At 45.0% G+C, this 26,816-nt stretch overlaps 1 protein-coding gene across 2 annotated transcripts in view; it reads right to left on the reverse strand.

The window, feature by feature from the left end:
* tnika (TRAF2 and NCK interacting kinase a) overlaps positions 1 to 26,816 on the reverse strand; it is a 56,017-nt gene that overhangs the window by 3,189 nt on the left and 26,012 nt on the right. The window contains exons 6-33 of one of the 2 annotated variants that reach the window (XM_079287144.1): positions 26,115 to 26,205; positions 25,533 to 25,663; positions 25,389 to 25,443; positions 24,582 to 24,660; positions 24,267 to 24,442; positions 22,990 to 23,056; positions 22,667 to 22,874; positions 21,806 to 21,922; positions 20,655 to 20,741; positions 19,269 to 19,469; positions 18,337 to 18,927; positions 15,251 to 15,415; positions 14,740 to 14,994; positions 14,062 to 14,168; positions 13,686 to 13,801; positions 12,856 to 12,953; positions 11,776 to 11,844; positions 11,005 to 11,111; positions 10,703 to 10,805; positions 10,358 to 10,516; positions 9,970 to 10,075; positions 9,713 to 9,883; positions 9,466 to 9,609; positions 9,163 to 9,297; positions 8,543 to 8,643; positions 8,272 to 8,421; positions 6,279 to 6,438; positions 478 to 617 (exon numbers count right to left, since the gene is read on the reverse strand). In XM_079287144.1, coding sequence (XP_079143270.1) covers positions 478 to 617; positions 6,279 to 6,438; positions 8,272 to 8,421; positions 8,543 to 8,643; positions 9,163 to 9,297; positions 9,466 to 9,609; positions 9,713 to 9,883; positions 9,970 to 10,075; positions 10,358 to 10,516; positions 10,703 to 10,805; positions 11,005 to 11,111; positions 11,776 to 11,844; positions 12,856 to 12,953; positions 13,686 to 13,801; positions 14,062 to 14,168; positions 14,740 to 14,994; positions 15,251 to 15,415; positions 18,337 to 18,927; positions 19,269 to 19,469; positions 20,655 to 20,741; positions 21,806 to 21,922; positions 22,667 to 22,874; positions 22,990 to 23,056; positions 24,267 to 24,442; positions 24,582 to 24,660; positions 25,389 to 25,443; positions 25,533 to 25,663; positions 26,115 to 26,205 — 4,089 coding nt within the window. The remainder of the gene's footprint in view (positions 1 to 477; positions 618 to 6,278; positions 6,439 to 8,271; positions 8,422 to 8,542; positions 8,644 to 9,162; positions 9,298 to 9,465; positions 9,610 to 9,712; positions 9,884 to 9,969; positions 10,076 to 10,357; positions 10,517 to 10,702; positions 10,806 to 11,004; positions 11,112 to 11,775; positions 11,845 to 12,855; positions 12,954 to 13,685; positions 13,802 to 14,061; positions 14,169 to 14,739; positions 14,995 to 15,250; positions 15,416 to 18,336; positions 18,928 to 19,268; positions 19,470 to 20,654; positions 20,742 to 21,805; positions 21,923 to 22,666; positions 22,875 to 22,989; positions 23,057 to 24,266; positions 24,443 to 24,581; positions 24,661 to 25,388; positions 25,444 to 25,532; positions 25,664 to 26,114; positions 26,206 to 26,816) is intronic. The other variant, XM_079287145.1, reaches the window with a different exon arrangement.

A 26,816-nucleotide genomic window follows, 5' to 3' on the forward strand; every position in this document is an offset into this window, starting at 1 on the left:
CAGCCTTTACACACTGTGGATATGCAATATCAGTATAAACTCTTCATGCACACAAATCATTTATTTGTCTTTAAATGCATGTTTCTGTACACACATCTGCTCACATTTGCATAGACAAAGTTGAATTTGTGAAACACCCCCCAATAAAAATGTAACAGACATTATCTGCTGCCTTATCTGAACTTGAAGATGCATGACCTGATATAGCATTGAAAGAGTGCTTTTTGTTTCTATTGGCCTGTGTGAGATCTATGCAAATGATACCAAACTTCACGCACACAATCAATGTTTCAACAACTTGTGGATATGCGTGGGGTTTCTCCCTCCATATTTTGTCACACATACTGTAAGTGCTGCAATCAAAGCCCACTCTACCGGAAATCAAAACCAGGCAATACATTTTTGAGAATTATGTCTTTGTACTCAAAATCATTTCCAAGCAACAGATACGATCAAGTGAGATTTTTTTCTTTTTACCTTGTCGTTCCGCTCACAAAGGAATTTGAGTCTCTGGGCTCTCTTGTGCATAAAGACTCCATCCAGATGACCGGTCTCCACAGAGCGGATCTCTATGGCTTTCTCACCCCAGCCCATAATCTGATTCGAGTGGATATAGGCTGCGAAAGAGAACACACAAAATATTAAAATATATATCTATGACATTCAGTTCACAACTGCGTGATGTATAAATATACTAATAGAACATCCAATAATCCAGAGCATCCAAATGCACAAAATAGAATCCAGATTCATTGGCACGAACCTAAATGATGCTTTAAGAGTGCAATACCACTGGCTGTCACATGAGGGCAGTGAAGTACTTTCCTATTGAAACAGTGCTCATAGTACAGGGCATGTAGTCCGGGAGCCGTGGGGTCGAACCTTGTTTTGTCGGATAAAGTTTTTTTCTTTGCTGTTTCTTGTAGCTTAGGGATACGTATTCAAAATACAAGAGGGTGCTCGGTGATATCCCTTGAGCATTTTCAGATATTAACCCCTTCTTGCCCAAAATCATGCAAAAACTAGATTTATGATATTTCATGCAATATACTTGATTTAAATGCATATAATTTGTTGCCTACAGTGATTATTACAAGCTAAAAACACTCAGTTAATTCATATAGTGAGTGCATTGTGTCTGTGTATGCCTGTATTGTCACATTTTTGTTTTTTTCCAATTACAAGACAGCCATGTGCTTCGTTTAAGACCATTTTTTGTTTACAACTGGTCACTGCTTACAACAGCTGCCATCAAAAAACAAGGTAAAAACACTGTAAAAGCTGGCAGTGAGATTGGTTATGGATTCAGAAGTGTTCTGTTGGAGGTTCACCTGCGAAGAGAATAACAAGCTGTTCAATTGAGTAAGTCTGCTGATCGAGACAACATTTTAGTGAAAATCACACAGGGAAATGTATAAACCCTTTTTTATATATTAACAAATTTTAACATTTTATTTACAGAGTTGGTTATGGATCCAGTGCCTGAGGAGTGTTACTTCACTTGGAAGTTCAACTGCCAAGCGAAGACGGAACCATTGATATCTTCAGGACCAGTCAGAATAACAAACATTATCCAGTGTAGTAAGATATATGGGGATGAAAAACACTTTGAGCTTCAAGAAGCATTAGATAACAACAATGAAACCACATTGAAATGCCATAAAAGTTGTGTTTCAAGTTACACCTCAAAGACTTACATTGAACGGCACAAACGTCAGAGGCCCGGAGAAACTGAATCAAATGTTCCTTGCAAGGTGACCAGGCGCTCACGGTCAGGAGGGTCAGCTGAATGTTTTGATTTTCAAAAGCACTGTGTTTTCTGTGGTGAGTTTTGCAATCTTAATGTCGACAAGAAGAACCCCTCCAGATGGAGGGCTGCATACCTATTCAGAGAAGTGGAAACCAAAAAGTCTCTCTTAGAAGTTTGTGGAAAACGAAATGATGATGTTGCGGAAAGTGTCCAACACCGTCTTCAGGGGGCAATTAGTGACCTACATGCTGCAGATGCCCGGTACCATGCTGACTGTCGACAAAGATTTCTCTCTTTTCGGTCACTCCCAGGGCCGGCCACTACTTGTAGAAACACAGATGACACTGATAATGAGGATAGTCCCTTTGCATCAGTTGTAGAGAAGATGACAGCTGACCGGTCAAGAATGTGGAATTCTGTTGAACTTTTTGCAGCCTATACAGACCGTAATGGGGATAGGCTTTCCAGGAGGACGCTCATCCGACAACTCCAGCAGACATTTGCCAGTGAGCTCCTGGTGCTGTCCTCACCTGGCATAGCTGATATCATTGCTTTTCGTAGTTGTGCCTCGCAGACTATGAGACTTGTGAATGAAGAATATGATGTGGACATCCACAGATACCAGGGACCCAAACAGCCTTCAATGCCACCAGATGGAGCTAAAAAGACTGTCTGCTCCCTGAAGTTACTTGCTCAACAAGCAGTCGTGGTTAGCAGATCTTCAGAGGCCAACCTTAGTTTTCTACAGGATGTTCTTACTCAGTCCAACTGCCCGGAATTCCATGGATACAACACAAAACAAAGCAGGGAGCAGGGTCATCTCCCTCAGGCCAAGACAAAAGTGCTCTACCTACCCCTGATTGACATGAAGCCATCGGACCCCGATACGATGATGACCGCCATGACCAGAGTCCAAGAGCTCACATCTGAAACTGGTCAAGATTTCAGTGTGTTGACATGCGACCAGCAGCTCTATCGGGTTGCAGTGCAAGTTAAATGGGCCCACCCGGATAGGTTCCAAGACATGCACTTACGTCTTGGAGGGATGCACGCACTGATGAGTTTTGTTGGGGCTGTTGGTTCACTAATGGCTGAAAGTGGGCTCTCCAGTGTCCTGTCAGAAGTGTTTGGAGGGGTTACAAAGATGTTGGATGGGAAGAAGTTCCCTCAGAATGTACGGGCCCTGCGGATGATGGCGGAGGAGGTGTTACGGAGCCTGATCACAGATGGCCATTTTCAGAAAGCAGATGACCTGAGGAGAGCCTTGGATCACATAGCGAGACAGAGCAGGACAGCCAAACTTTGGATTGAGGTGTTGGTTCAACCAGTGTTGCTGATGATGTCCTACATCCGGGCCGAACGTGAGGGTGACTGGCTTCTCCATCTGACCACATTCCGTAAGATGCTTCCCTACTACTTTGCAGCTGGCCATGTCAACTATGCCAGGTATGGCCTCTACTACCTCCGTTGCATGGAAAAGCTTCCTCCATGTGTCCAAAGCTATTTCCTCCAGGGGCAACATGTCACAAGACACCTCAGTGGAATATGGAATGGCCTGTGGAGTGACCTGTTCATAGAGTCCACCTTCATGAGGTATGGCCATAGTGCAGGGGGGATCATTGGGATAACCCTGAAGCCAGAGGCACTAAAGATCTGGGCACTGAGCCGCCACATCTGCTGCAAGATCGAGTCAGACATGAGGGAGATGGAAGAGGAGACAAATACTTACAAAGTTCAGCTCTATCACAAAGAGGAGAGTAAAGCCAGGGTTATGGCAGACGCCAAGGACAGGGCTAGACTTTGTCAGAAACTGGATGCCTGCCTCCATCCATTGGAACCCTACGAACATCCAGCAGACAGCATTGTGAACATCACCAGCGGGAAGATAGCCCCACCACCTGTCAATGTAGACAATGCCGTGCAGATTGGAGAGGCCATGTTAGAACATTTTGAAAAGACCTTGCCTGAGGGATTCTACTCCACCATCTCAAAGAAAGTGAAAACAATGACACTAACAAAGAAATCCATCCAGGTTGGAGACTCCAACTTGTGTGATATAAATGTAATCTACTCAAGGGTCATCGCACTGTTCTCCAGTGACCGCAGTGTTGACGTGAAGGATGTTCTTGCCTACGAGCTGGCACCAGTCCCAACTGCCATGTTTACAGAGGAAGGAATGCGACTTTGCAAAGGCAAGTCCACATTGAAGAAGTCACTCCAGGTGGAAGTCTCAAAGAGGAAAGCCGGTGATGCAGACATCACTGTCATTGATGGGTCAGCGCTTCTTTGGACCATTCACTGGCCAGCTGATGGCACTGTAGCTGATTTCATCAAGAATGTCAAGGCACGGCTAACTTCATACCTGCTAGAGAGTGATGTCTACCTTATCTTTGACAGATACTACGACTACAGCATCAAGTCCGTCACTAGAGATGTCAGGGAGACATTGGTCATCAAGAAACATCATCTTCTCCTAACAACCAAGCTACCGGCTCAGAAGGTTGTCCTGTCCTCCATTGAAAACAAGAAACAGCTGAACAGATTACTATGTGATGAACTGAGCAAAGACAGGCTATTCCATCTACAGAGCACAAAAAAACACAAGTTGGTGGTGACAGGTGAGGATCCATGTCCCATCGAGATCAGCATGGAAGAAAAGTTGACCCGATATGATCTAGAAAATCAACAAGAAGAAGCTGACACCATCATTGTCCAACAGGTCCTGAGGTGTGCTGGAGAAGCCCATCAAATCACTGTGGTTTCAGATGATACAGATGTGTTTGTCCTACTCCTTCACCATTACCATGAGGCAAGGCTGGATGTACCCCTCATCATGGAATCCCCACGAAAGGAAAGAGTAATAGTGGACATCAAGTCAACACTGGCCAAGCAGACACAAATTGTTGAACATCTTTTACCAGCCCATGCCATTTCGGGATGTGACACTGTAGCGTCTTACTACGGGGTGGGGAAAGGCTCTGTCATCAAAGCCCTGAAAGCTGGTTACGACCTATCGGCCATTGGCAATTTGGATGCACCATTCCAGCAAGTCCTTAATCAAGCCACTGCCTTTATCTCAGCCTGTTATGGCGTAACAGAGAGCACAGACATGTCGCACACAAGGCTACTTGTCTGGGGAAAAAAGAATGGGAAAGGCCACATGTCTGCACCTAATCTAGCTGCTCTACCTCCAACAAAGGAAGCATTCGTTGAAAATGTTAAGAGGGCCCACTTCCAAGCATACCTGTGGCGAAACCTCAATATGAATCAGTCAATAGTACAGAACCCGGAGGAATTTGGATGGAAGAAAGACAAATGCAACAGGTCACTAATTCCAACCCACCTACCAGAGGACACCAAACTTGTGCCAGACTATATTCTAAAGATGATCCGATGTGGCTGCAAGAGTAACACCCCTTGCAACTCCAAGAAATGCAGCTGTAAAGAGCATGGTTTGCCATGCACAATGTTCTGTGCATGTTTCATGGTAGGATGCTCAAGATCCTAATACCAGACTGCAAGATGTGTCCTAACCAGGAAGTTACTGCTGTTGTTTTTGAGTGTTATTCTGTTTGGTATTGGTATTGTATTTTGTCCTTATTGTCTTGTTATGTCTTAAATTTCTAAAATCAAAATAAACATTGTAAAAAAAAAAGGAAGTCACTAAAGTTTCATTCAAGTTGTGTAATGTTGAAAATAACTCCTGCTACCAAAACGGTTTTGCTGGCATGGCCTGAAAGGGTTAATATTCATAGATTTGTAGTGCAAGACATTTTTACATCACCCTTTGTATGAATAAACACTAGAAAAAGCTAATTTGATTTGTTACTTCAATATATTGCATGAAATGTCATGAATCTTGGTTTTTGTGTGATTTTAGTGATTTGGCCATGAAAGGGTTAATATCTCAAAATGCTCAAGGGATATCACCGAGCACCCTCCTGGATTTTGAAGAGGTACCCCTAAGCTACAAGAAACAGAAAAAAAAAAAACTTTATCCGACAAAACAAGGTTCATCAAAAAATCAGGCTTTGGCTCCCGGACTAATGTACAGTTTCTTTGTTGTTCTTTCGATCTCTTGGTTGCCCCCTTTCTCGTCCCCTCCCTGTTTCTTACTCCCTCACTTCCCCTTTTACGCTTACATTTGCTCATGTAAATCCATTTGACATCTTTCTGAACACTTTTAAACTCACTGCCACCTCCTTCTTCTTTCCTGTTGCTTCTAAGCAGCTCCAGAAGCCTTCCTATGAAGGCTGATGTTATGAACAGATTTTTGAATCCAATTAAACCTCAAATGGACCCCCATAAGTTCAGTTCTCGTGAGAACTCACGAGACGTTTCATCTGCACTGCAACACACTTACACAGGCACTGAAATGGGTATTAGAATATATCTATATTTTGAATTTACATCTTTGAACTGGGTGTTTCTCTATGATGTGTTAATGACTCCAGTGTTGATAAAAATCCTCTTAAATGGGCTGAACGCACAGTATACAAATATTCATGTCGGGGGGGGGGGGACGTACCAACAGAGGTAGGCATCTCTCCCCACTGTAGCACCACGTCCTTGGTGATTCGCCCGTAGGTGTTGACGTAGACGCCCTCGTCCTCGTAGCACAGCAGCATCTCCATTCCATCCGTTTTAGGGAGCACCACGATGGCATGGGGCGTCACCTGGCTCTGGATCTATCGCAGATACACACGCGCAAACATTTCAGAGGCTTTAATGAAATCTGTCGAATTGAATCATAATCTACAGTAGATTAAAATATTACCGAGGTTTCATCACGGGCATTTAATGCGATCGAATTTGGCCGGCTCTTTGGCATATGTATTTGGACCGGCCTGCATACTGTAATCCTCTAAAGAGCAAGTTTGTGGACATTGACAAGGCTGCCAAATATCAGTGCATCAAAAGATTCAGACTTTGGCTTGTCGTCCGTGAAGCCTTGCTCTGTATAATAAGTGAATGGGCAAACTACGCTTTTCTCAGACCTTAATTAACAGGAAAAGCATCAGAAGAGTTCGGAACACACACACACACACACACACACACACACGCACACACACACGCACACACACAGCTTGAATCTGTGCACTTTACCTGAAACATACCCCAGAGAATAACCCAATTATTTGTGCCAGCAGGCTCTCCTGAGGTGCGACTCAAAATCACACTTCAGGAGCCCAACAGGGGACCATATCAGTAAAATGAATGAGTGACAAGGTGATGGAAAAACTCATCTGAGCCCACAAGAAACTGCATTTACACAAGAGTTACGCACAATTGGAACGCTCTTATCGCCATGACACTCATCTGGCAGCAATGCACTGAATGAATTTGAAGTAAGGTCATACAAATTATTCTCACAAATATTTGGAATTCGGCTTTAATTCCGCAACACCGTGTTGTGGCTCTAGCATGACCAAACACTTGCCGGTACTAGTATACATCTTTTTAGACCCTTTTGATGTCTCGTGTGGGTAAGATGAATTTATCCATGCAACCTGTTTCTAGCTAAATTGTGCATTAATCTCTACTCTAATGAACTGTACGGCACATAGACGCATTTAGTACTTCTGTGCATCCACTACGGGGATTTTACGAAAGATCTACTGATCTAGTCTAAAGGGTGGATGGCAGGATGTCACCTTCATCTGTTTGGCACACTGGAAGAGCAGTTGGCAGGGAAGGAGAAAGAGAGGTAGCATGGATTAAAGACACAATCACCTCAAGAGGAATATTCTCTCACAGTAGGTCTGCACTCACTGTGAAGCATGGACTCAATCTACAAGCTACAATTGCTTGTCTTCACATCTGTAATCAGCCGTTTATATTTACTGAAATATTGCCACGAAATCGAGACTTTGGCGGAACTGTTTGAACTGGATCCGGGTACAAGCATGCCATTAGTGCATGCCATTTGCATTCAAGCACGCACATGGACATCTACTGATGGTGCACCTAGCTTCCAATGAGTGACTAGAATTTATAACTGACTCAATGCCGCCACGGGGGAAAGAGGTGCGCTCAAAGAATACGCTGATCTCTTGACAACAATGCTCTTTTTGGTGACCAGGGTTTCCACAGGAAATTGTTATAGCAGCTACTACTTATTGAATTTCTGCAATAAGGAGTACTTCGGTAATTTGAGCTCCATTCGGCGTACTGAGCATTGATAGTCAAAGCCCAGAGCACCATATTTCGCAAACTAAGATAGTATCAGATAAAAGAGGAAACGCACACATCAGTCTTTTACTCGCATGACGGTAAATCAATCACAAGGGGTGATTTGTCAAAGAAAGTCATTGCATTACTTGAAGCAGATCCTCGAGAGACAGTGCATGAGTCACCTTGGCACAGGAGGAGATCAGCAGGTAAGAAGAACGAAAATAAATACCACAATCCCTCTCCGCTGCCTTGTCGTTCTTCATGCACATTCATTAGACCTGAGGGACACGTGTTTATTGGAGACTTACAGAAGCTACTCGCTCAGACGAGCACAGCCTTGCACTTACATGCGAGGGGATGTAGATGTCGTACGGGTTGCCCGAGTCCACGTCGATGACATGGAAGCCCACGCTGGAGCCGTAGATGACCTTTAACCTCTGGCCTTCCTCCACCGTCAGGTCTACCAGCTGGGGACGGTGGTGCAACTCAGTGAATGACTGAGAGGAAACAGACAGGGGAGGGAGAGACGGAAATGAATGAAGCAGGAAGCGAGAGGGAGTGCATAGATGTTGTGTGGACGGTGGAGTGTGTGGAGTGTGAATGTTTGTGCTTCCATACCTTAAAGGCCATGAACTTGTGGTAGGGTTTCGGAGCCCAGGCATAGATTTCCACAGAGTTCTTCAAAGCAATCACCAGGAACTTAATCCTCTCATATTTGACTGGAGACAGGACATAGGAACATGAACAGCCAGACTTTTCCACGTTAGCAATCTGACCCGATGAACATAATGTCTGTTCGATTTTGAGTTATTGAAAGGCGATACGTGTAACATTTATCATAAACCCTGTCCCCCTGACTCTCCTTACTGGTGTACTAATTTGATGTGATGAAAAACATGAAGGGCAGGAGCACGGAAAAATACTTGGGTTAGTATAACCAGAATACAATTGAACTTTAATAAAACTTCAAAGAATAAAAACCCATATTTCTGGATCTAAATATATATATTTTTTCCTTGATGTTAGTATGGTAGCTACATAGAATACATGCCACCTGAATATAGAATATTACTCTCTTTTCCTGCTGAAAATGTCCAAGCTGGTTCGGGATTTGGGCCTATTTAAAATCAATTTCAGCGAAGGCCAAGTCAGAATCCGGCATAAATATCAGCCTTTGCACATGTAATTCCAAGTAATTCCTTCATGAATGACACAGAAACATATCCACAGATCCTTACCAACTTTATAATGCACACAGCCCTCCAGCTCCCCAACTGTGATCCAACCCTGCTTCTTCTCTACTTCCGGGTCGTTGTGTAATATTCTGTTTCTCAGCCAGGACAAGTAGTAGACACGCAACTTATTCTTCTTCCCTGAGAGGGGAGGGGCAAAGGCAGAGAGAGAAATGAGATCGGATTTACAGGAATGAAGTCCTAAAAAAACACAAATATATTAGAAACCTATTCAGCTGTAAACAGCACACAATAGCAGATTACCAAAAAGAAGGGTACGGGATGTGAGTGTGTCTGTGTTCGACCTACCAGATATGGTGACGAGCACATTGAGCCCCTCCAGCACATCCATCTGTAGGAAGCGCCGTCTGGTGATCAGGTTGTAGACTTTTCCCTGTCCACTTCGGTCAAGTAGCATGAGACCATTCTCTGTCCCCACCAGCAGGTTCACGCCTGAACACACAAACAGGCACAAGAGTCAGAGACACAGAAAGACATTTGGGACAGTTCAGATGTTCTTTGATTTAGAAGGAAGATGAAGGATGTTCCCTCCTACCCCAGAGTGCAGCACACAGGATCTCAGAGTTGAAGCGTTTCTTGTATTTGCGGATCTCCGGTGTGTCACTGTGGGGTCGGATGTTAGTAGGGTTGACATTGACCACAGAGATCTTTCTGGCTTCATTTAGTCTGGCCTGCTCCTGCCTCTGCAGCTCATTACCAAACATGGCTGGGATAAAACAGAAGAAAAGAGAGTTGAAGAATTGATTCTTTGGACAGCTGTGCTTGCAAAAAGGTTTCCTGTGCTTTGCTGACCTTCGGCTGAGTTCTCGTCGTCGTCGTCGTTTTCACTCGGGGAGGTTTGATAGACACGTGGATCAACGAATGGGGTGAAGGACGCTTTGGACCCGCCCAGACCGAACTGAAATTAATAAGAAGTAGCCTTTATTAACATATCACTCAGAGTTACTTGAATTTGTTAATATCTCCTACTTTTGACAGATATGACAAATCTATTTTGCAATTATCTGACAAGTTCTGGTTTTATTTAAGGCCACTCATCAAATATGAAAAGTCATTAATACTCGTTTTAATAAATAATTTGCAGATTTTTTTCAGTCTAAAAAATTTGAACATATTAAGACTTATTGCATGAAGTTCACTATGTTTGACATACAGCACTATATCCATGAGTGTGTCTGACCTCAGCCATGTCGCCCAGTTCCTGCAGGGCTGAGGGGGGTGTGGCCGAGGGAGAGTTGCTCTGCTGCACCAGGTCAGGGAGGTTACCGTGGTTACCGTGGTTCCCGTGATTCCCGAAACCATTGCTCTCGGTGTGGCCCCCTCTCCTCCTCTCCCCTGCCTGAGAGACAGAAAAAATAAAGTGAGAACAGAAGTAAAAGAAGAGTAAGTGGCGATAAAGAAGCCTAAATGAGCGCAGTTTGATAGTAGGCTAGAAACAAACACAGTATCTCCTTTGTTTCTTTTCATTCCCTCCTCTGTAAATCAGTGTGGCGCGTGTGTGTGTGTGTGTGCGCACATTCATCACCTCTCTCATCACCAGAGTGCCGTCCTTGGAGCTATTATAGGCATCTCCCAGAGAGTCCTCTGTCAGCCCTCCATACGACTCGCCGCTGCTCTGCATTGCTGGCCTGCAACAGACACACAAGACACGCGCACGGCCCCGATTATTTACAAAACAATTCTGCCAAAGCAACACTGACAAGCTGCTGGCATGGTGCATATTCCAAAGATACTTCCAACGCAAATGCATACTGACAAGTCCAGCTGGAAAAAACAAAACAAAAACACAGCGGGCGTGAACAACAAAAAACAGAGGGGACAACTTACATGATGCGGGGGATGTCGCTAACAGCGACAGTCCCATCATGGCCCACCGTCTCCCCGTCCTCATCGCTGCTCTCTGAATCGTCACTAGAGGACGAGTAGTCCGTCACCTTCATTACAATGCAAGGAGCAGAGACAGAATACAGAGCATTTGGTTTAGAAAACCCCCCGTGTGATAAGACCGGATTCTTATTAGGGCTGCATTTAAATTAGCTCCCACACTCATTTCGACAAATCTTGTTCATGTGTAATGTTTTTATCGTGGATGTATTCAAACTAAAAAGGTACTCTGTGGAGTTTTTGACGATACAGCTTTATGTGTTGACCAGTGGGACCTGGTTTTGATTGTACGCTACTCCGCTCATCAGATATTCGGATCAGTAACGTACAAAGAACAGAGCACTGAGGCCAGACAGAAGAACACCGCAAGCCAGCAAACAAATGCGTGAACAAGATATGGTTTAAAATATTCCATTGCAGATGATTTATGAGGAGGTTAATGCATTCAACAAGCGTTTTTGACTTCAAGGATACACATAATGTGTCTTTGTGACAACTATAGAATTCCAACAGTTTTATTTTTTTAACCTGACTTGAAAATCTGTCATTTCACCCTTTCCTCTTCTAAAGAGGACCACAATGCAAGTACTGTCTTAGCTTCCCTGTGTTTATATTCAAGGCAATTATCTATTGCGGGCCAAGACTACAATCAAAATAAATATATCTCTATGCTCATCATCATCATCATCATCTCTTCTATTAATGTCATCGTACCTTGACTGGAGGTCTGCTGCCCTCCTCTACCCTCAATTCTCTGAGTTCCTTAGCCAATGCACTTAGGTCCTGTAGAGGGGGACAGAAGAGGAGAGGAGAAAGAGACAAAGTCAGTCAGTTTGTCAGATCTGTATCATCTCTGGTAAAACCTGCGGAGTGAGAGAACAAACCACACACAAGGACGAGGGCAGCAGAGACGGGCAAAGAGTAGGGCAAACCCCTCAGCGTCATGAACTGATTCGTTGTCACGCAAACATCCGGACCAGGAACAAGAGTGCTCATCTGAGATCTGCTTTGTCTGCTTAGCCACACTCAACTGTTCATTGTGACTGAAGAAGCGATCACAGATCAGCACTTTTACTCGCTCACGGGCAATATATCAACGACGTGAAGACGTGCCGTCGGAGGAGAGAGACAGATACTCAGGCTTGCACCCCCTCTACCAATCACCCCCATGCCAACTGGCCCGTGGTTCCCACCCCTCCCTTCTCTCCCCATCCACCCCAGTCTATGGATCAGACCAAATCATGCAGGGGGGGGAGGGGGCGTCATTCACGGTGGGCTTACCAGCTCCTCCTGACCAGTAACCGAGAAACAGAGAAACAGGAAAAGAGATTCAGAGACTGTTCAGGTGCTCGGCAGTTACAAACACCCGCCCGCAACACACGCATGCACACACGCACACGCGTCCACATACGCTCTCTCAGGTATGTGTGTGGAAGCACACGTGCACTGCCATCGGCGTTACACTCTGATATTTTGAAGTTGAAGAAACAAACGTCATCCTCTTTTGGAATGAACTGACTTCACCATGCCAGGGGAAAAAGAGGGGCTCTGATCGAGGCAAAGAAAAACTGGGATAAAAAAAAAGGGGGGAGGGGGACTCAAGTGTCACTAACCTCATCTATGGCTTTCTTATAGCTCTGAAGAATAAAAAAAAAGGACAAAGAGAGGAAGGCAGAGAAAGAAAGAACCAGATGAATGGCAGAAACAAAAAGGAGAAGAGGACCGTAGACGATTCCCTGAGAGGAGATTGCTGTGAATGAAAGTTAATGTGTGTGTCTGTGTTGGGCGACTCACTGCAGGTCTGCTGGGTCTGGCTGATTCCCGGCCCTCCTCCTGTTTGGGCTTTGCCTCCTGACTGGCTCCTGGAGGGGATCCTTCCTGCTTGGCTTGACCTATCAGAACAAGGAAGTAATTACACGTCTGACCTACATGCACCAAGATGTTTCGTCAAAAAAAAAAGGCGGATTCAAAATCTGTCAGACATCATTTAGAAAATGAAATTTAAAACGTGTATTGTCCTTGTCCATAACATTGGGAATAAATACTTGTGTGGGTCAAAGCACATTCATTAAATATTTTTAAAGCTATTTCGTACTTTTCTTACCCTATCTTGATACTATCTCTTTTTTTTTTCTTTACATCTCAGCCATATTTACTGTCAACCCCATTGCAAAATGACATCCAACAAACACGAAGGAAAAGCAGTCCTACCATACTTCAACCTCTCTCTCTGCCATGTGTTTGTCAAGGGGAGATCCATGCATATCTTAGATATCCCTCTGGCCTGTTGTCTGACACATCCCTGTACGCCTCTCTCTATCTCCCTCTCTTACTTCCTCTCTTCTATCTCTCCGGAGGCTGAGAGTAACAGGGCACATCAGACAGGTTGATCAGAGCAGAACTGCGACTGACATTGTCCCGCTGATAGCCTCCGAATCTCGCTGAAGCCCCGTGAGTGTATGCGAATGTTTCCGTGCTTTTTCACGTATACAAGAGCAAGTACATGCGCCCGTTTTTTAATTGTTTGCATGCAAGCGTGTCTGCGCGTGTTCATTTAAGTGCGTGTCCATACGCTTGCGAGAGTGTTTTTGTGGCTTTCAGAGTTTCGGCGCATGTTCGTGCACCTCTCCTCTCGGCTGAGCCTCCCTGGGATGAAGGGGAGGAGGAGGATGAGGAGTTGGAGGAAGTTCTTTGCAGTATGGCGTCCAGAGAGAGCTCGGAGCGCCGTAGGTCTGGGTTACTGAAACAGGTGGAAAACATTTTCACTCATATTTTAAAGTTCCTCGAAATTATAAAGCATATTTATATGAAACAGATGTATGCTTTTGATATAAGTTAAGAGCAACAGCGGTCTTTGTAAAAGTACGTAGCGTCATTCTCTGTAATGGCATTGAATACTGTTTCAAAATATACAACAACAAATAAAATACTATTTTCAAACTAGTCTGCATAAATGTGTCAAGAGGTGGATTAAAGGATGATCTCGATCACAAGCTTTACCTGGCCCGTATGAGTTGAGAACCTGTGCGAGGGCCCAGACCCTCTCCTCCATTAGGAGAGTTCTTCCTGACCAAGGCTGGGGAGATAGAAGTGGTCCTCTGGGGGACCTGGACACACACAATAACACACAGAAAGAGGGTCACCATCGCTGTTGCTGCTTGTCTTTTAATCCCCTAGCAAGGAGTTCAACATTTTCAGAATGTTTCATATTCATCATGATATATCACAATAGGTTTGTGTGGTGTTTTGGTAAAACAGGTGCAGTAAACTGGGCGGCGGTGCTCGAAATACTACTTATATTTCTGGCTGATGTTCGGCTTGTAGTGTTACACTTGTCCTGGTTAACAATGCCAAAAAACAAACGCATACAAACAACTAGAGAGGGCAACATTGTGTGCAAAGTTATACATCAATCACTTTGCAACCAAACAAATGAGGAATCATCAGCACTGAGATGTGATTTGTATGGTATGGTTTAAGAGTTTATCTTAACGCTTTGATGGATGTTCATTTGAATTATGTACATAAAACGAATTATAATAACTGATACAAAATTCACAACGACATATAAACATCGCTGTGCAGCTATAACAATAAATAAACAATTTATTTGATGTTTCTTCTACAAGAAAACCCATCATCAGAGATCGTCTTCCTTTCTGATTGTAATTCTCTGACCTTGGGTGGGAGGTCCTCCTCTCTCAGCCAGGCGGTCCTGTCCCGATCCCTGTCTCTGTCCCGTTCCTCTCTGCCCGGGATGCGCAGCGGGGGTCCGGGAGTGTCAGAAGTGGGGTCTGAGTTCTGGCGGGGCATCTCGGGCCTGGGGGAGCCCGCGCTAAGGCCCTCACTCAGAGCTGAGCCAGTCTGGTCCTGCAGAGACTGAGAGCCGGACATGGAGCCGGAGTGGGTCTTCACTGGAACCAGGTGAGCCATCTGTAAGAGGGAGAGAGACAAAGAGGTGTAGTGAAGAAAAGAACAAAAAATGAAGAATTGGCGGGAAACACAATGGCAAAAAAAATGCATTGAGATGACGGAAAGTAGAGATAAGGAGGGCTATAGAGAAATGAACTTTTAAAGGAAGTGTTGAAGGCGTGAAGAGACATGTGATTATTGCTGTTCACAAGGAAACACACCAAACACTCACATCCCTTACTTTTGCGCACACGCACACACACACACACACACACACCTGTGGTTCGATGGAGCGGTGGATGGGTGGGGTGCGGGCGGGCTGCATGCCCCCACTGCTGAAGGACTCGGAGCGGGGAGGGAGGGAGGGGTCGGAGATGCGGTTGGACACTTTGTGCTGCAGCGCTGGGGAGCTCTGTCTGTTCAGCTTAGATCGATCCTCCACCTGGGACAGGTGACATACCACCATCACTCACAGCCAAGCACGCGGCACAACCAATCACCACGCTTGACCCGCTGCGGGTCTCGCCTCCCCATGCAATCCTACAAGCCGCCAGACAATCTTACCATCACGCTGTGGGACAACTGTGTGATCTCTCACATAGATTTCTTTTGTCTGTAAATCTGTTTTAATGTCCTTGAGGCATGACCAAACTGCCTCTCTGAGAAATTCAGTGGAAGCCTTTTGTTTGCAATGTTTTGGTTGTTTATCTACCATTTCTCATCTTTGCTTTCACTCTGTTTGTCGTGTACGTGTGTCTCCATGACCCACATACAGTTGAGGAGTAAGTATGTCTGGTGGCTGTGGGGAAAGGTCAAGAATTACCCCTAATCTTCTTCAGCAGACACCACATTCAAAACCAAAATCATACATTTGAGTATGTACATAAGAGCTCGAGTGACTGCTTCCACGTAATTGTGGGAGTGAGCGTCGATGCCAACGAGTAGCCTACCAAATATCTGTGAGTGAGGAAGGCGGAAAGCTCTGCTTGCCAGTGTAATCAGATTATCAGATTATCTGCTGTGCAGTGAGAGACGGCTCCGAGGAACGCTCCCAGCTGCCCGAATCACACTTTCCCCACTCTAAACAATCTACTCAACGTTTGCTGGAGGGTTGAGCAGGGCACAGTGTCAATAGCCCCCAGGTAAACATCCGTGATTCAGGAGAAGCACTGCTGTGATCCAAGTCGAGTTTAATCTGTTGATGTTTACGCGATCGAGGTTAGCGTAAACATCAACTGACCTTCAAAAGTTAGAGAGATTAGTGTTAAAAGATCCCTTTACAGGAGAAAAACATATTGGGAAGTGCTGCTTAAACCTTCATTTGCGTGTATCAAATGTTTGGGTTTATCCCTCGCCGACCACCCAAAAGCTCTCTCTACCAAGGCAGAAATTCCAAGAGGTTAAAACAGAGGATTAGAAAAAGTGAATGGTGGCCACAGCGGCATCTACTCGAAGAAAGGACACAGAATAAGGTTAGGAAGGAGAGCAGATGGAGGACAGAGGGAATCCTCAGAGGATCCAGGTTTATTCGAAGGATCCCACCACCACCTGGCCCGCACCCGTCACCACGCGGGAGTTGATTGAATGGTTGACTGACCTAAAAAGAAGATGGGATGAGTGGGTTTCCCCGATGACATCGACAACAATATGGCCAAGAGCGGGCTTGCCATGGTGCTTTGTGGCTCACGGGATGGTAAGGGTGGGGGGGGGGGACCGAGCTACCTATGCATCAGGGTGGTATTAGAAACTGTCCCTGGATAAAAGCACCTGTCCTCTGGATCTCAGTACCAGCAGAACATTTTTTAAGTATTAGAGCACAGCCTGTGAACAAACATGTAGATTAAGAATAAAATACACACACTTTGTAGAGAAGAACGTAGATATATTTACAGATCCTTAATGCATGTTAATGTGCCTTTGTGTATATTGTGATGTCATGAGAGGGAGGGTCATCAACGGGAGATACGTCCCCTCCCGGTGGTTGCAGCAAGGACTAGAACCCAGCATGGCATCTGGGTAATGAACTACAATTCCCATCGTCAGCAGGGCAGCCTGGGACAAGGCGGCGGCCCAGCGGAAAGAGAGGGGACCGATTACCCGGGAGGAGTTGGTGTGGAGAGAAGGAAGGAAATGTTTGGAGAGAGGAGGAGGACAGGAGCGACAAGGAGGAAAAGAGTTTTATTTTACATTAAAGACAACGAGCCCGAAGAAAACGGAAGATACTTGTGTTTGGTTTTTGCAGCGGCTTTCGGCTGGAATGAAGTTTACCTTTTGTTTAAAGAATCGAAATATATTATTTTGAGTTCGAACACAACCGCTTGTTGTCTTCAACTCTCAAGACATCACAATATATTATGCTCTTTGTGAGGACTAATTTGATTTGAAGTGAGAACATAGTTGAGGGTTAAGACTTTGTTTTAGAGTTGAGTTATTTTTCCTTTAGTTATTTCAGTCGTATTTTGAGTTCACCAGCAGATATAAAAACAGTTTGTACCCTCAATGTGGTATCAACCGGTAGTAACGGCAACACAAGGTACAACAATTAGATAAGCGTTGGAGTTCAGCATGTCATTGTAATGAGGGTTAGGATTTTGAGTCATTATTTCAGTCACAAAATGGACGTAGAAAATTGTGTGTGTGTGTGTGTGTTTGCCAATACATGTGTGCTTTATTTATATATATATATATATATATATAAATATATATAAGGGTCTAGAACTCCGTACCAACAGATTGGATACAGAGCTGGTTCTGAGATCCAAAGGGAGAGCCATCCGGGGAGCAGTGGGGGGTAGACGCAGGTGAGATGTGCAGGGAATAGGAGGCATGGTTGGGCAGGCGAAGGTGGCAATGGAAAGGTGGAGGCGATATGCCGGGCATGTTGGAAACAAGGGGGTCAGGAGCGAATGGAGGGGAAAGGGTACAGACGGACCACGAGCCTGGGGATGGGGGGGAGCTGTGTGGAGACAGGCCCAACCAAGGAGTTGGAGAGAGGGATTGCAAGTGGTCATAGGAGCCACTTCTCATTAGTCTGACCTCAGCCAGGCTCTGCTTGAGAAAGTGTGCCGGGGCAGAAACACTAAGGCTCAACATAGAGGAGCTACCTTTTCCTTGCCGAACAGAATGAGGGGAAAGGAAGGAATTGTTATCAGGGACTTGATGAGAACTGTTAGAGGCAGGTGAGTAGGAGTGCCTGTTTCTAGGCGAGGAGGAGTGGAGAGCATTGTAAGGGAAGGATTGAGAGAGGGGGTCAGTTGGGACCTCCAACTCTGATCTCATCCACCCATCCTTGAACTCAGGTTCTATTTCTACATCTATTCTACTGCAAGGTGAGTGTGACCTGCTGCGACGAGAGTCACTAACCAGTTTGACCGCAGGGATGGATACAGTATTAGATCCAGACTGAGGTCCCTGGACCTGTCCTGGCGACTGAGGATGATGTTGTCGGGCAAACTGTAGGTCTGGAGGCATTAGCCCCTGGATGGCTGACTGACTGGGGCCAGAGAGAAGCCAGTCTCTTGGCTTCTCTTTCTGAGGTCCCAGAGGATATGCGTTGAGTACTGGATTAGACTGGCTGACTGGCCCTTGATTAGAATGCTCTTTATGACTCCTGCTAGGCCCCTTACTGGGCCCTTGGCCGGGAGCCTGGCTGTTTTCCTGGAGGGGCCCCGGGCTGCGGCTCCTAGAACTGAGTTTCTGAGCCCTAAACTCTCTGGCCTGCTGACTTATCTCCTGCTTCAGGCCCGGATCTAGGGGCTCACCGGGGTCTTGTGAAATACGTATATTGGGGATGTGGGTGGGGAGGCGCTGGGCAACTTGGGACTGGGTTGGCCTTGGTGCCTGAGCTCTGTGTTGGCCGTGAGCACCAGGGGATGAAGCCGGTTGGTTGAATGACTGGTGGTGATGTAGTTGGGGGCGGGGCGGGTTACTCGGAACATGCTGCTGCTTCGGGACCTAAGAGTCGGAGTCAGAGGAGGGTAAGCAACAAAACACATACAAAGCAGACAACACTCTATGATTATCGAAGTAGCAGCGTTCATTTCAAAATATCTTCAGATTCAAAAAGCAGGGCGTCCCACCGGACAGCTGCTTCTAGTAAGACCTGCTGAACAAGATATTGGCAACACAAGAAGGCCATCGGTTGTGTTTAGTGTACAATAGGGGTTCATTTATACATCTCCAATACATCCATATATTTAGTGTACTACTTTCCTCAGAGCTGGTGCTTTTCCTTACTCTGCAACAATTATTTCACAACTTGGAAATAACTCCTGTTGGCTGTTGCTGAAACTTACCTCTTTGGCCCAGGCAGGCTTGTCATTAGGATTGCTGATATCTTTGTAGTGGTAAAGCGGTTTCTTCTCTGCTTGCCTTCCCTCCTGCTGCTGCTGCTGCTGCTGCTGCTGTAGAGACACCAGGTAGGCTCTCTCCTGATGGAGCTGCCTCTGCAGCCGCTCCGCCTGCCGCTGCTCCTCTATCTGCTTACGCTTGTACTCCTGGAGGGACAGCGGGGGGGGGGGGGGGGGGGGGGGGGTATGGGAGGGAGGACAGAGATGAGAGACAGGAAAGCAAAACAGAAAGTAACGAGGTTGGATATATGAGGAGAGAAAGGAAGGGAGATCAAGAAGAGGGGAGAGAGGATGAGGAAGAGAAGGTAGTGAGAGACACAGAGAACAACAAAACAGGTGAGTAATCAGCAGTGAGAAAATTAGCAAATGACATGCAAATAATTCTTAATACTACTACTACTAAACATGGATGGTTATCCTAAATGGGAAGCTGTCATTTGCACTGATTATCTCTCAAATGTTCTGTTTTATGGGCATCATTTTTTCTCATGTCAAATTCGAGCCATGCATGAACAAATACTGCAAAACAGAACAGATGAACACGAACACTGACAACTGGAAGCAGGTATGTGGAAGATGAACACACACCTTTCAAAATTGTTTTCACAATAGTAAGGCAGATGATGGATGAAGGGACAAGGGAACTATCAGACATAAGGCATTGGCAAATCTTATGAGACAGGGGAGAGGAAAGCAGGTGCTGAGAGGGAAGAAAAGATGGCAGTAGGGAGGGAAGAGGAAGACGTCATTTTTCGGGCCACAACACCTGGATTTTTGCGCCTGATGTCGTTGCTGTGGCCTCTGGCGTTTACAAGGGTTGGATCTCAAAAGGTTTCCTTAAATATATTTCTCTTCAAAAATTTGACGTAAGGAGCAGTGGACAAATACTACAAGACATACTGTGGATTGCTTGCAGTAATAAAACACCAAACTGTAGCCCTGGATAAGACTGGGGCACGGACAGAAACCCTCTGAGGAAAACAACAATGTCCTACTTTCTCTTGGATGTTCTCACTTTGTGTGGGCCAACATGATTGGGGATGACAAAACCGTTTTCCTGCACCCTCTGGGGAGTCTTTTGAGATCCAGCCAACAAAATGGTACGGTTCATGCAATTTAACGATCAGAATAAATTCAACACAAGCATTAATAAGAGATAAGCAATTCATTGCTTCAGTTCCATGTTTCCCCTTAAATGTGTAGCTAACCGGTTGAGTGACTCAGACTGTGGATTCCCTCACAGTCAGTTCCTCTGTGCAACATGCAGTGGGGATAGGGGGCCACACAGCACAGATGGGGAGCAGGAGTGGCATAGGGGAGGGCTACGGTTACCATCAGTAACGCCTGTTCTTGTAGTAGCTGCTGCTGGAGAATCTCTAACTGCCTCTGTTCCTCTTCCAGCTGTCTACGGATATACTCCTGAGCAGCGTATCGGCACAAGGAAATAGAAATCGAACAATTGTAATGTGTTACAAAGGAAATATGGCAAAGAGATGGAAAAAAAAAAAAACAGGTTTGAATATATCTTTCCACAACACTTGAAAAGCGTGGGAGGAGAGTAACAGAGCGATAGAAACGGGACCAGGATAGACAAAAAAATACACATCTGAACAGGAGTAAGTTCAAAGAGAGGACGAGGGAAAGAAAGCAGAAAAAGATGTTTACTGCTGGGCAGAGTACAGAACAATCAAAATACATACAAGAGCAGAAGCAAAAGTAGAAAGAGGATCCCAGGAGTACCAGCTTGAGAAACATACAGGGCTCATGACAAAACGTATTACATTTAGATCTCTAAGGCTCGAATCATTTCCAGTCTGACAGTATCCCACTGGGACACACTACACAGTCCGTGTCTTTACTTTGTAAAAAAGGACCCACGCTCTGATAAATTACGCAAAAAATACTTCAAGCATCAAGTTTCTGTGCTATTCCCTCAATATTTTAAATGTTTATTGTGCATCTTTGACATTTAGTCTTTCCTTTATAAAAGAGTATGCAATAAATAAAGCTGGAAGGGTATTTGTTCATTCAATTATTAAGATAATGAATTTAATTGCGCAATAATTCAACAACTCAACAGTGCCTTTGGTCATTTTGGAAGATTATGAAATATCTGTTCACTAGACCTATCAGCACTGTCATACCCAGAGGAGGACCAGGCATTATTGCATTATCTGCCACCTGGTATGATCTCTGGGAAAATAAAGGCTTGATTTACGGCACAAAGAGAGTGCGTCAACCAGTGCGCAACCAAAACAGGAAGAAGGGCGCCCTTTTAGTTCCCCCCGTGAGCTATCGGGAGCCAAAGATAAATTCTTTGAAGTTACAATTCCTTGCAGCGGTAATTTCAGTGGAACTGTGGAAAACAAAACAAGCTGGCACTAGTTGCTAAAAGTCATCATGTCACAAATTTCTGCGGGCACTATACTGTCTGTCTTCATGCAGCATGTGTTTCAGTATAATATCACAGTAAGTGTATAAACCTGTTCTCTCTCCGCATGCCTCCTCTCCTCCTCTCTACGGAGCTGCTCCATTTCCTCATAGCGCCTCCTCTGTTCCCTCTCCTGCTGCTTCCTCAGCTCTCGCTCTCGCTGCTGGTGCTGTCGGGAGGACGCACGAAGCACAAGAAGAAGACGAAGCACAAGAAGAAGCACAAGAAGATTCAGGATCCGCACAAATTTAACAAATCATGTCTCAGCAGGGATTGTCACACATGCTAAATCTTTGATATGCAACCTCATTTGATTATCTTTCTTTCAAGATAAATGTAATTCCTTCCACAATATGTCTTATGTGTCTTTGCTCCTTTTAGCAATTATGGAAGGAATTGTATTCATAAATTCAAACAGGATACAAATATACAAACATGCATTCACACTTGCACAAACACACGTGTGCATGCTCGCACGGAGAGTCACAGACACACGCTTGGCTCCGAGTGGAGGGGTCATGTCAGTTGAGTCATGGTGCTTAGCCGTGCGTTGGGAGGCAAACCCTTGTGGTAACCCAGAGAGAGCGCACAGATTATGGGCTCAGGATTCCCTTCTATAAACCCGCTCTCTGGAACTAAGAGAGGGACACTGGAGGAAAGGCAGTGTGTGTCTATCTGTCTCTGTACCGCTCTCCCTCTCTACTGCAGCCTCCACCAAATGGTGAATGAAATGTTTTGTAAGTTTGCAAACAGGCTTGAAGGTGTTTAAAGGACGAGCGCGTGGAGAGCCAAACAGAGGGCTTCCATTGACTTCTTGGTGTGTGAATTTAAATTCCGGCCATGTTTGAAAACCGCTCTCGATAAATGCATTCCACAAGATCAAAGGTCACAGTCAAAGCATCCTCCAGCTCACCTCCTCCAGCCGCCGCCTCTGCACCTTCTGCTCCTCGATGCGTTTCTGTCTCTCGGCCAACAGTAGGCGCTTGTGCTCCTCATTCTGCTGTTGCTCCAGCTGCTGCTGCTGCTGCCGCCGCTGCGCTTCCGATCGCTCCTTGTTGGCCAGCTGGAGGCGCAGGAAGTCCCGCCTCAGGGTCGACTCTCCGGGGCCGTTGATGATGGAGCTGCGGATGGACCGGTAAGGAGACAGGGCGAGTTCGGAGTTCGTGAATACATGTCAAATGTGTTTTGGTAAAAAAAAAAAAAAACTTGGGTATATATATTTGTGAGGACACTGACCTTGGTTCACCCATTTCGCCTTCTTCATCCTCCTCTTCACTGCCGCTGTACTCGTACTCTGTCTCATCTGATCGAGAGAGAGGAGAGAGAAAGACAACATGTTCAAGAACAAAAATCATAGAAAAGTGAGTAAGGTAATAACCAGCAGCGAGCAAAGCCATTCTACTTCCTGTTTTTCATTTTTCACTTGAACTACCGTTGTTCATTGCTGAACAGCTTACGATTCTTGCATTCCCAGATTGCTCACTCCTTTAAGGCACTTTCTGTTAGCCGCTTTGAATATGAGTATAAATCGTTATTTTGTGTGTAGCGAGGTGGAGAACATGTGCTCGGAGCTCTTTCAGGAAAACGGGGCTTTAAGGCATAACGGTTGCAGAGGCAGCCCGGCTCTTCCGGAGGACCTGTCCTCCGAATGTGACAAAGTGACAGCTGGAGAGAGCCACAGTCTGTACATGACAAGACTTTTCTATACATCATCACAACTTTCGCCCTGAAGTATGCCGTCTCTTGAAGCGGTTAATGTGGATCTTACTGGTGCGGTCCTGTGCGCGAGTGTCAGTCTATCACTCAAACTGTGTGTGTTTGTCTGTCGCTTTTATTTCCCGCCTCTCTGTAACGGTACATGTGCGTGACAATTTGCGTCTGTGTGTGCATCTGAGATGTGTTAGATGTCATCCTTGCAGCCAGATTAGATTAATACAATGGTTTTATTTCACTGAGTTTGATCAGGATATCTTGACATATGATTCCATAAATCGTCGAGTTATGGCCAAGACCCTAATGTATGTAATTCAGTATTATCATTTCATTTAATCTCAATCACATCTGCATATTTTCCTTTACTTGCAGCCGTATCAGAGCTGTATGAAGGTATTGCTAATATATAATAACTTTTCATACTGCTCATAACACACACTGCTTCACATTAAAAGCACTCAACTGGCTAAACATGGGGTGCTTTTATTGTGAAACAGTCACGGAAAACATGTCTCTGTCATGTAGTTTAAGGCTGACAGTCATTTTGTACCTATTGGTTGAAGAAGTACGTTTTGGTGCTACCTAATCCAAAGAATCATTTTGAGTATGAACCATTATTTAATACAATTTTGTGACATACAGCATCGTCATTGCAATTACTGTTTACACAGAGGAAACTTTCCTGCAAGCTGCAAGAGTCTCTCAAGAGTGACTACCTCATCAATCAGTCGCTCCACCTCCACCTAAATCTGCATGTACATTTGCGTTTGAACATGTCTGTGTCCCATGTTATTCCTCACCCCTCTCTCCTCTCTTCTTCTTGGTGCGGTCGATGTGGTCCTTCAGTTGGATGCGGATCTGCCTCTCGTTGGGCAGGTCTTTGATGAACGGGTGCTTGAGGAGCTGCTCTGTGCTGGGTCTCTGGCCGTGGCTCTTCACCAGACAGCTCTCTATGAACGACTGGAACTTCTTGGACCTGAAACCACACACGCACGCACACACACACACACACACACACACACACACCAGAGAAGTAAATGAAAAACCTGCTGTGATCGAGTGCATGTCTGAACTGGTTATTCTGCTTTTGATAGTGCTGGACTATTTACACTCACCACTTCTTTGACTTGAGTCTGGGGGCAGGATTGCGCGGGATGAGGAAGAGGGCTCTCATTGGGTGCATATCACACAGTGCTAAAGATTCAGATATCAGGTACATAACACGGGTGAGTTAGGGTGAATGTTTCTAGCTAATTGTGATGAACACATCATGGCATATAGTCAAAGTCAGCTGGAGTTAGTTCTCATTTGATCAATATAGGCTGCCAATACTGATAACAATCTATCAGTTTCACACACACACACACACTCACACACACACACACACACACACACACTTAGGTCTTGTCTACTTGAAGAAAACCATATCCATCTCACAAATAGGCACTTGTGCATGTACTGCTATAACATTTAGTTGTATTTAGTTTTTTAATCTTCAAACATTTACATAGTCAAACCAAGCTAGTGGTTTAGTGTTCATCTCATAAGGATACCAAGAATAAAAGACCTTTCGGATTATTTCTTTCACAGCTTTTAGTTCCTCCTACGTGGGCCATGTGACTGGCATCCTAATTAATGTGATTACTTTGGATTTACTACACCCAGATATCATGTCCACCTAGTGATGCACACACACTGAAATATTCTCATCTTGTTCGATGAGATGATACAGTAATTTACTGACTTTAGCTCAGTCAGACTTTCACCAGAAGTAGCTTCTTTTTTTTTACCAAACCAGAATAATAATAATCACAAAGAAAAGAAAAAGCATGTGAACAACCAATTTAATATCCGCTCCTTGGCCTTGCGTGTGGCACTAAGGGAAGATGTGTAGCAGAGTGTGTTATTGCAGGGGTACGTACGTGGTGCTCCTTCAGCCATCTCTAGTGCTGTGATTCCCAGTGACCATAAATCACTCTGTAATGACAGAGACGCAGTGTGTGAATACAAAGGGTGATCACAAAAAGCACCACAGACGGACACATTCAGCTGGTTTGCTGAAGCACCTTGAAGTCGTACGTGGCTTCAGGGTTCTCGTCACAGGCGATAACCTCCGGTGCCATCCAGTAGGGCGTCCCGATAAACGTGTTCCTCCTTCCTACGGTTCTGTCCAACTGGGCTGACACACCGAAGTCCACTACGGAGCAAATAAACACAAAAAAACATCATACGTCACGACATAGTCTGCAGTCTACTTCAACCGTTGTTTTATACTGGTTCTACTGGTTTTACTGGTAACCCTAACCCAACCTGCAATAGCTTGCCCAATTTACAAATACACACACTTTATAATCCCCTCCACACTGGGCGAGAGAGAGAGAGAGAGAGAGAGAGAGAGAGAGAGAGCGAGAGCGAGAGCGAGAGCGAGCGAGAGAGAGAGAGAGAGAGACCCTTCTTCAACAATCTGCACCATGAACAGTGGCAGAGCTACAGAGAGATGAGTAAGCTGGTGTTCAGCATAAAAGAAGGAAGAAAAGCCTCACACACACACGTGCGCACACTTGTACACTCCTCTGAAATGCTATACATCCTCCTGCCCTCCCAATCCTAAAGCCGTTTTGTCAAGTGGGGTTAGATGACAGACTGACCTAGTTTGACCTCAGCGTTCTCAGTCAGCAGGACGTTCTGTCCCTTGATGTCTCGGTGGATGACCTTGTGCTGATGGAGATGAGTCAGACCCTGCAGGCAGCGACACGGTGGAGGAACGCCAAGTCAGGATTAGTATCATTAAAACCTCAAGAGCTTATTTACAAAAGGAAGGAAGTGTCTTTCAGCCACTTCATGTAAAGACTTGTGCCTACAGAGACAAGTCTTCTTAGTAGTCTTAGAAGTAGTAATGTAGTAAATGACATTGATTTTGGACAACATACACCACCTGAAGTTCAATATTTCTAGCAAAGGCTGTCTGTAAATGTTTTATTGTTTTGTCAGCAAAAGCAACGAACCAACTATTCAATGTACAGAGAGAATACACGTTAAATACCATCTCAATCAACATATATAGGATCTTTGGTGCATAGAATCCGAGCAAAATTGTGAATGTGACAGGTAGTCATGCTTGGAAAGTTTAATAATTCTTATTTTAGTGAAGACTTTTATATTTACTGTAAAGTGACTGAAATAACCATTAAAATAAATGATAGACAATTGGCAGGGTAAAAATGCTAAAAGGAAAAAAGAGGAAGAAGACAAAACCCACAGTAAAAGACAGACAAAGGGAAAGAAGACACAGAGACAAAATGTAAGTGGACAAAGGCACACAGAAAGAAACAAGAGCAAATCACAGCAGG

The sequence above is a fragment of the Melanostigma gelatinosum genome (genome assembly GCF_949748355.1).
Source record: "Melanostigma gelatinosum genome assembly, chromosome: 16".
Taxonomy (NCBI): domain Eukaryota; kingdom Metazoa; phylum Chordata; class Actinopteri; order Perciformes; family Zoarcidae; genus Melanostigma; species Melanostigma gelatinosum.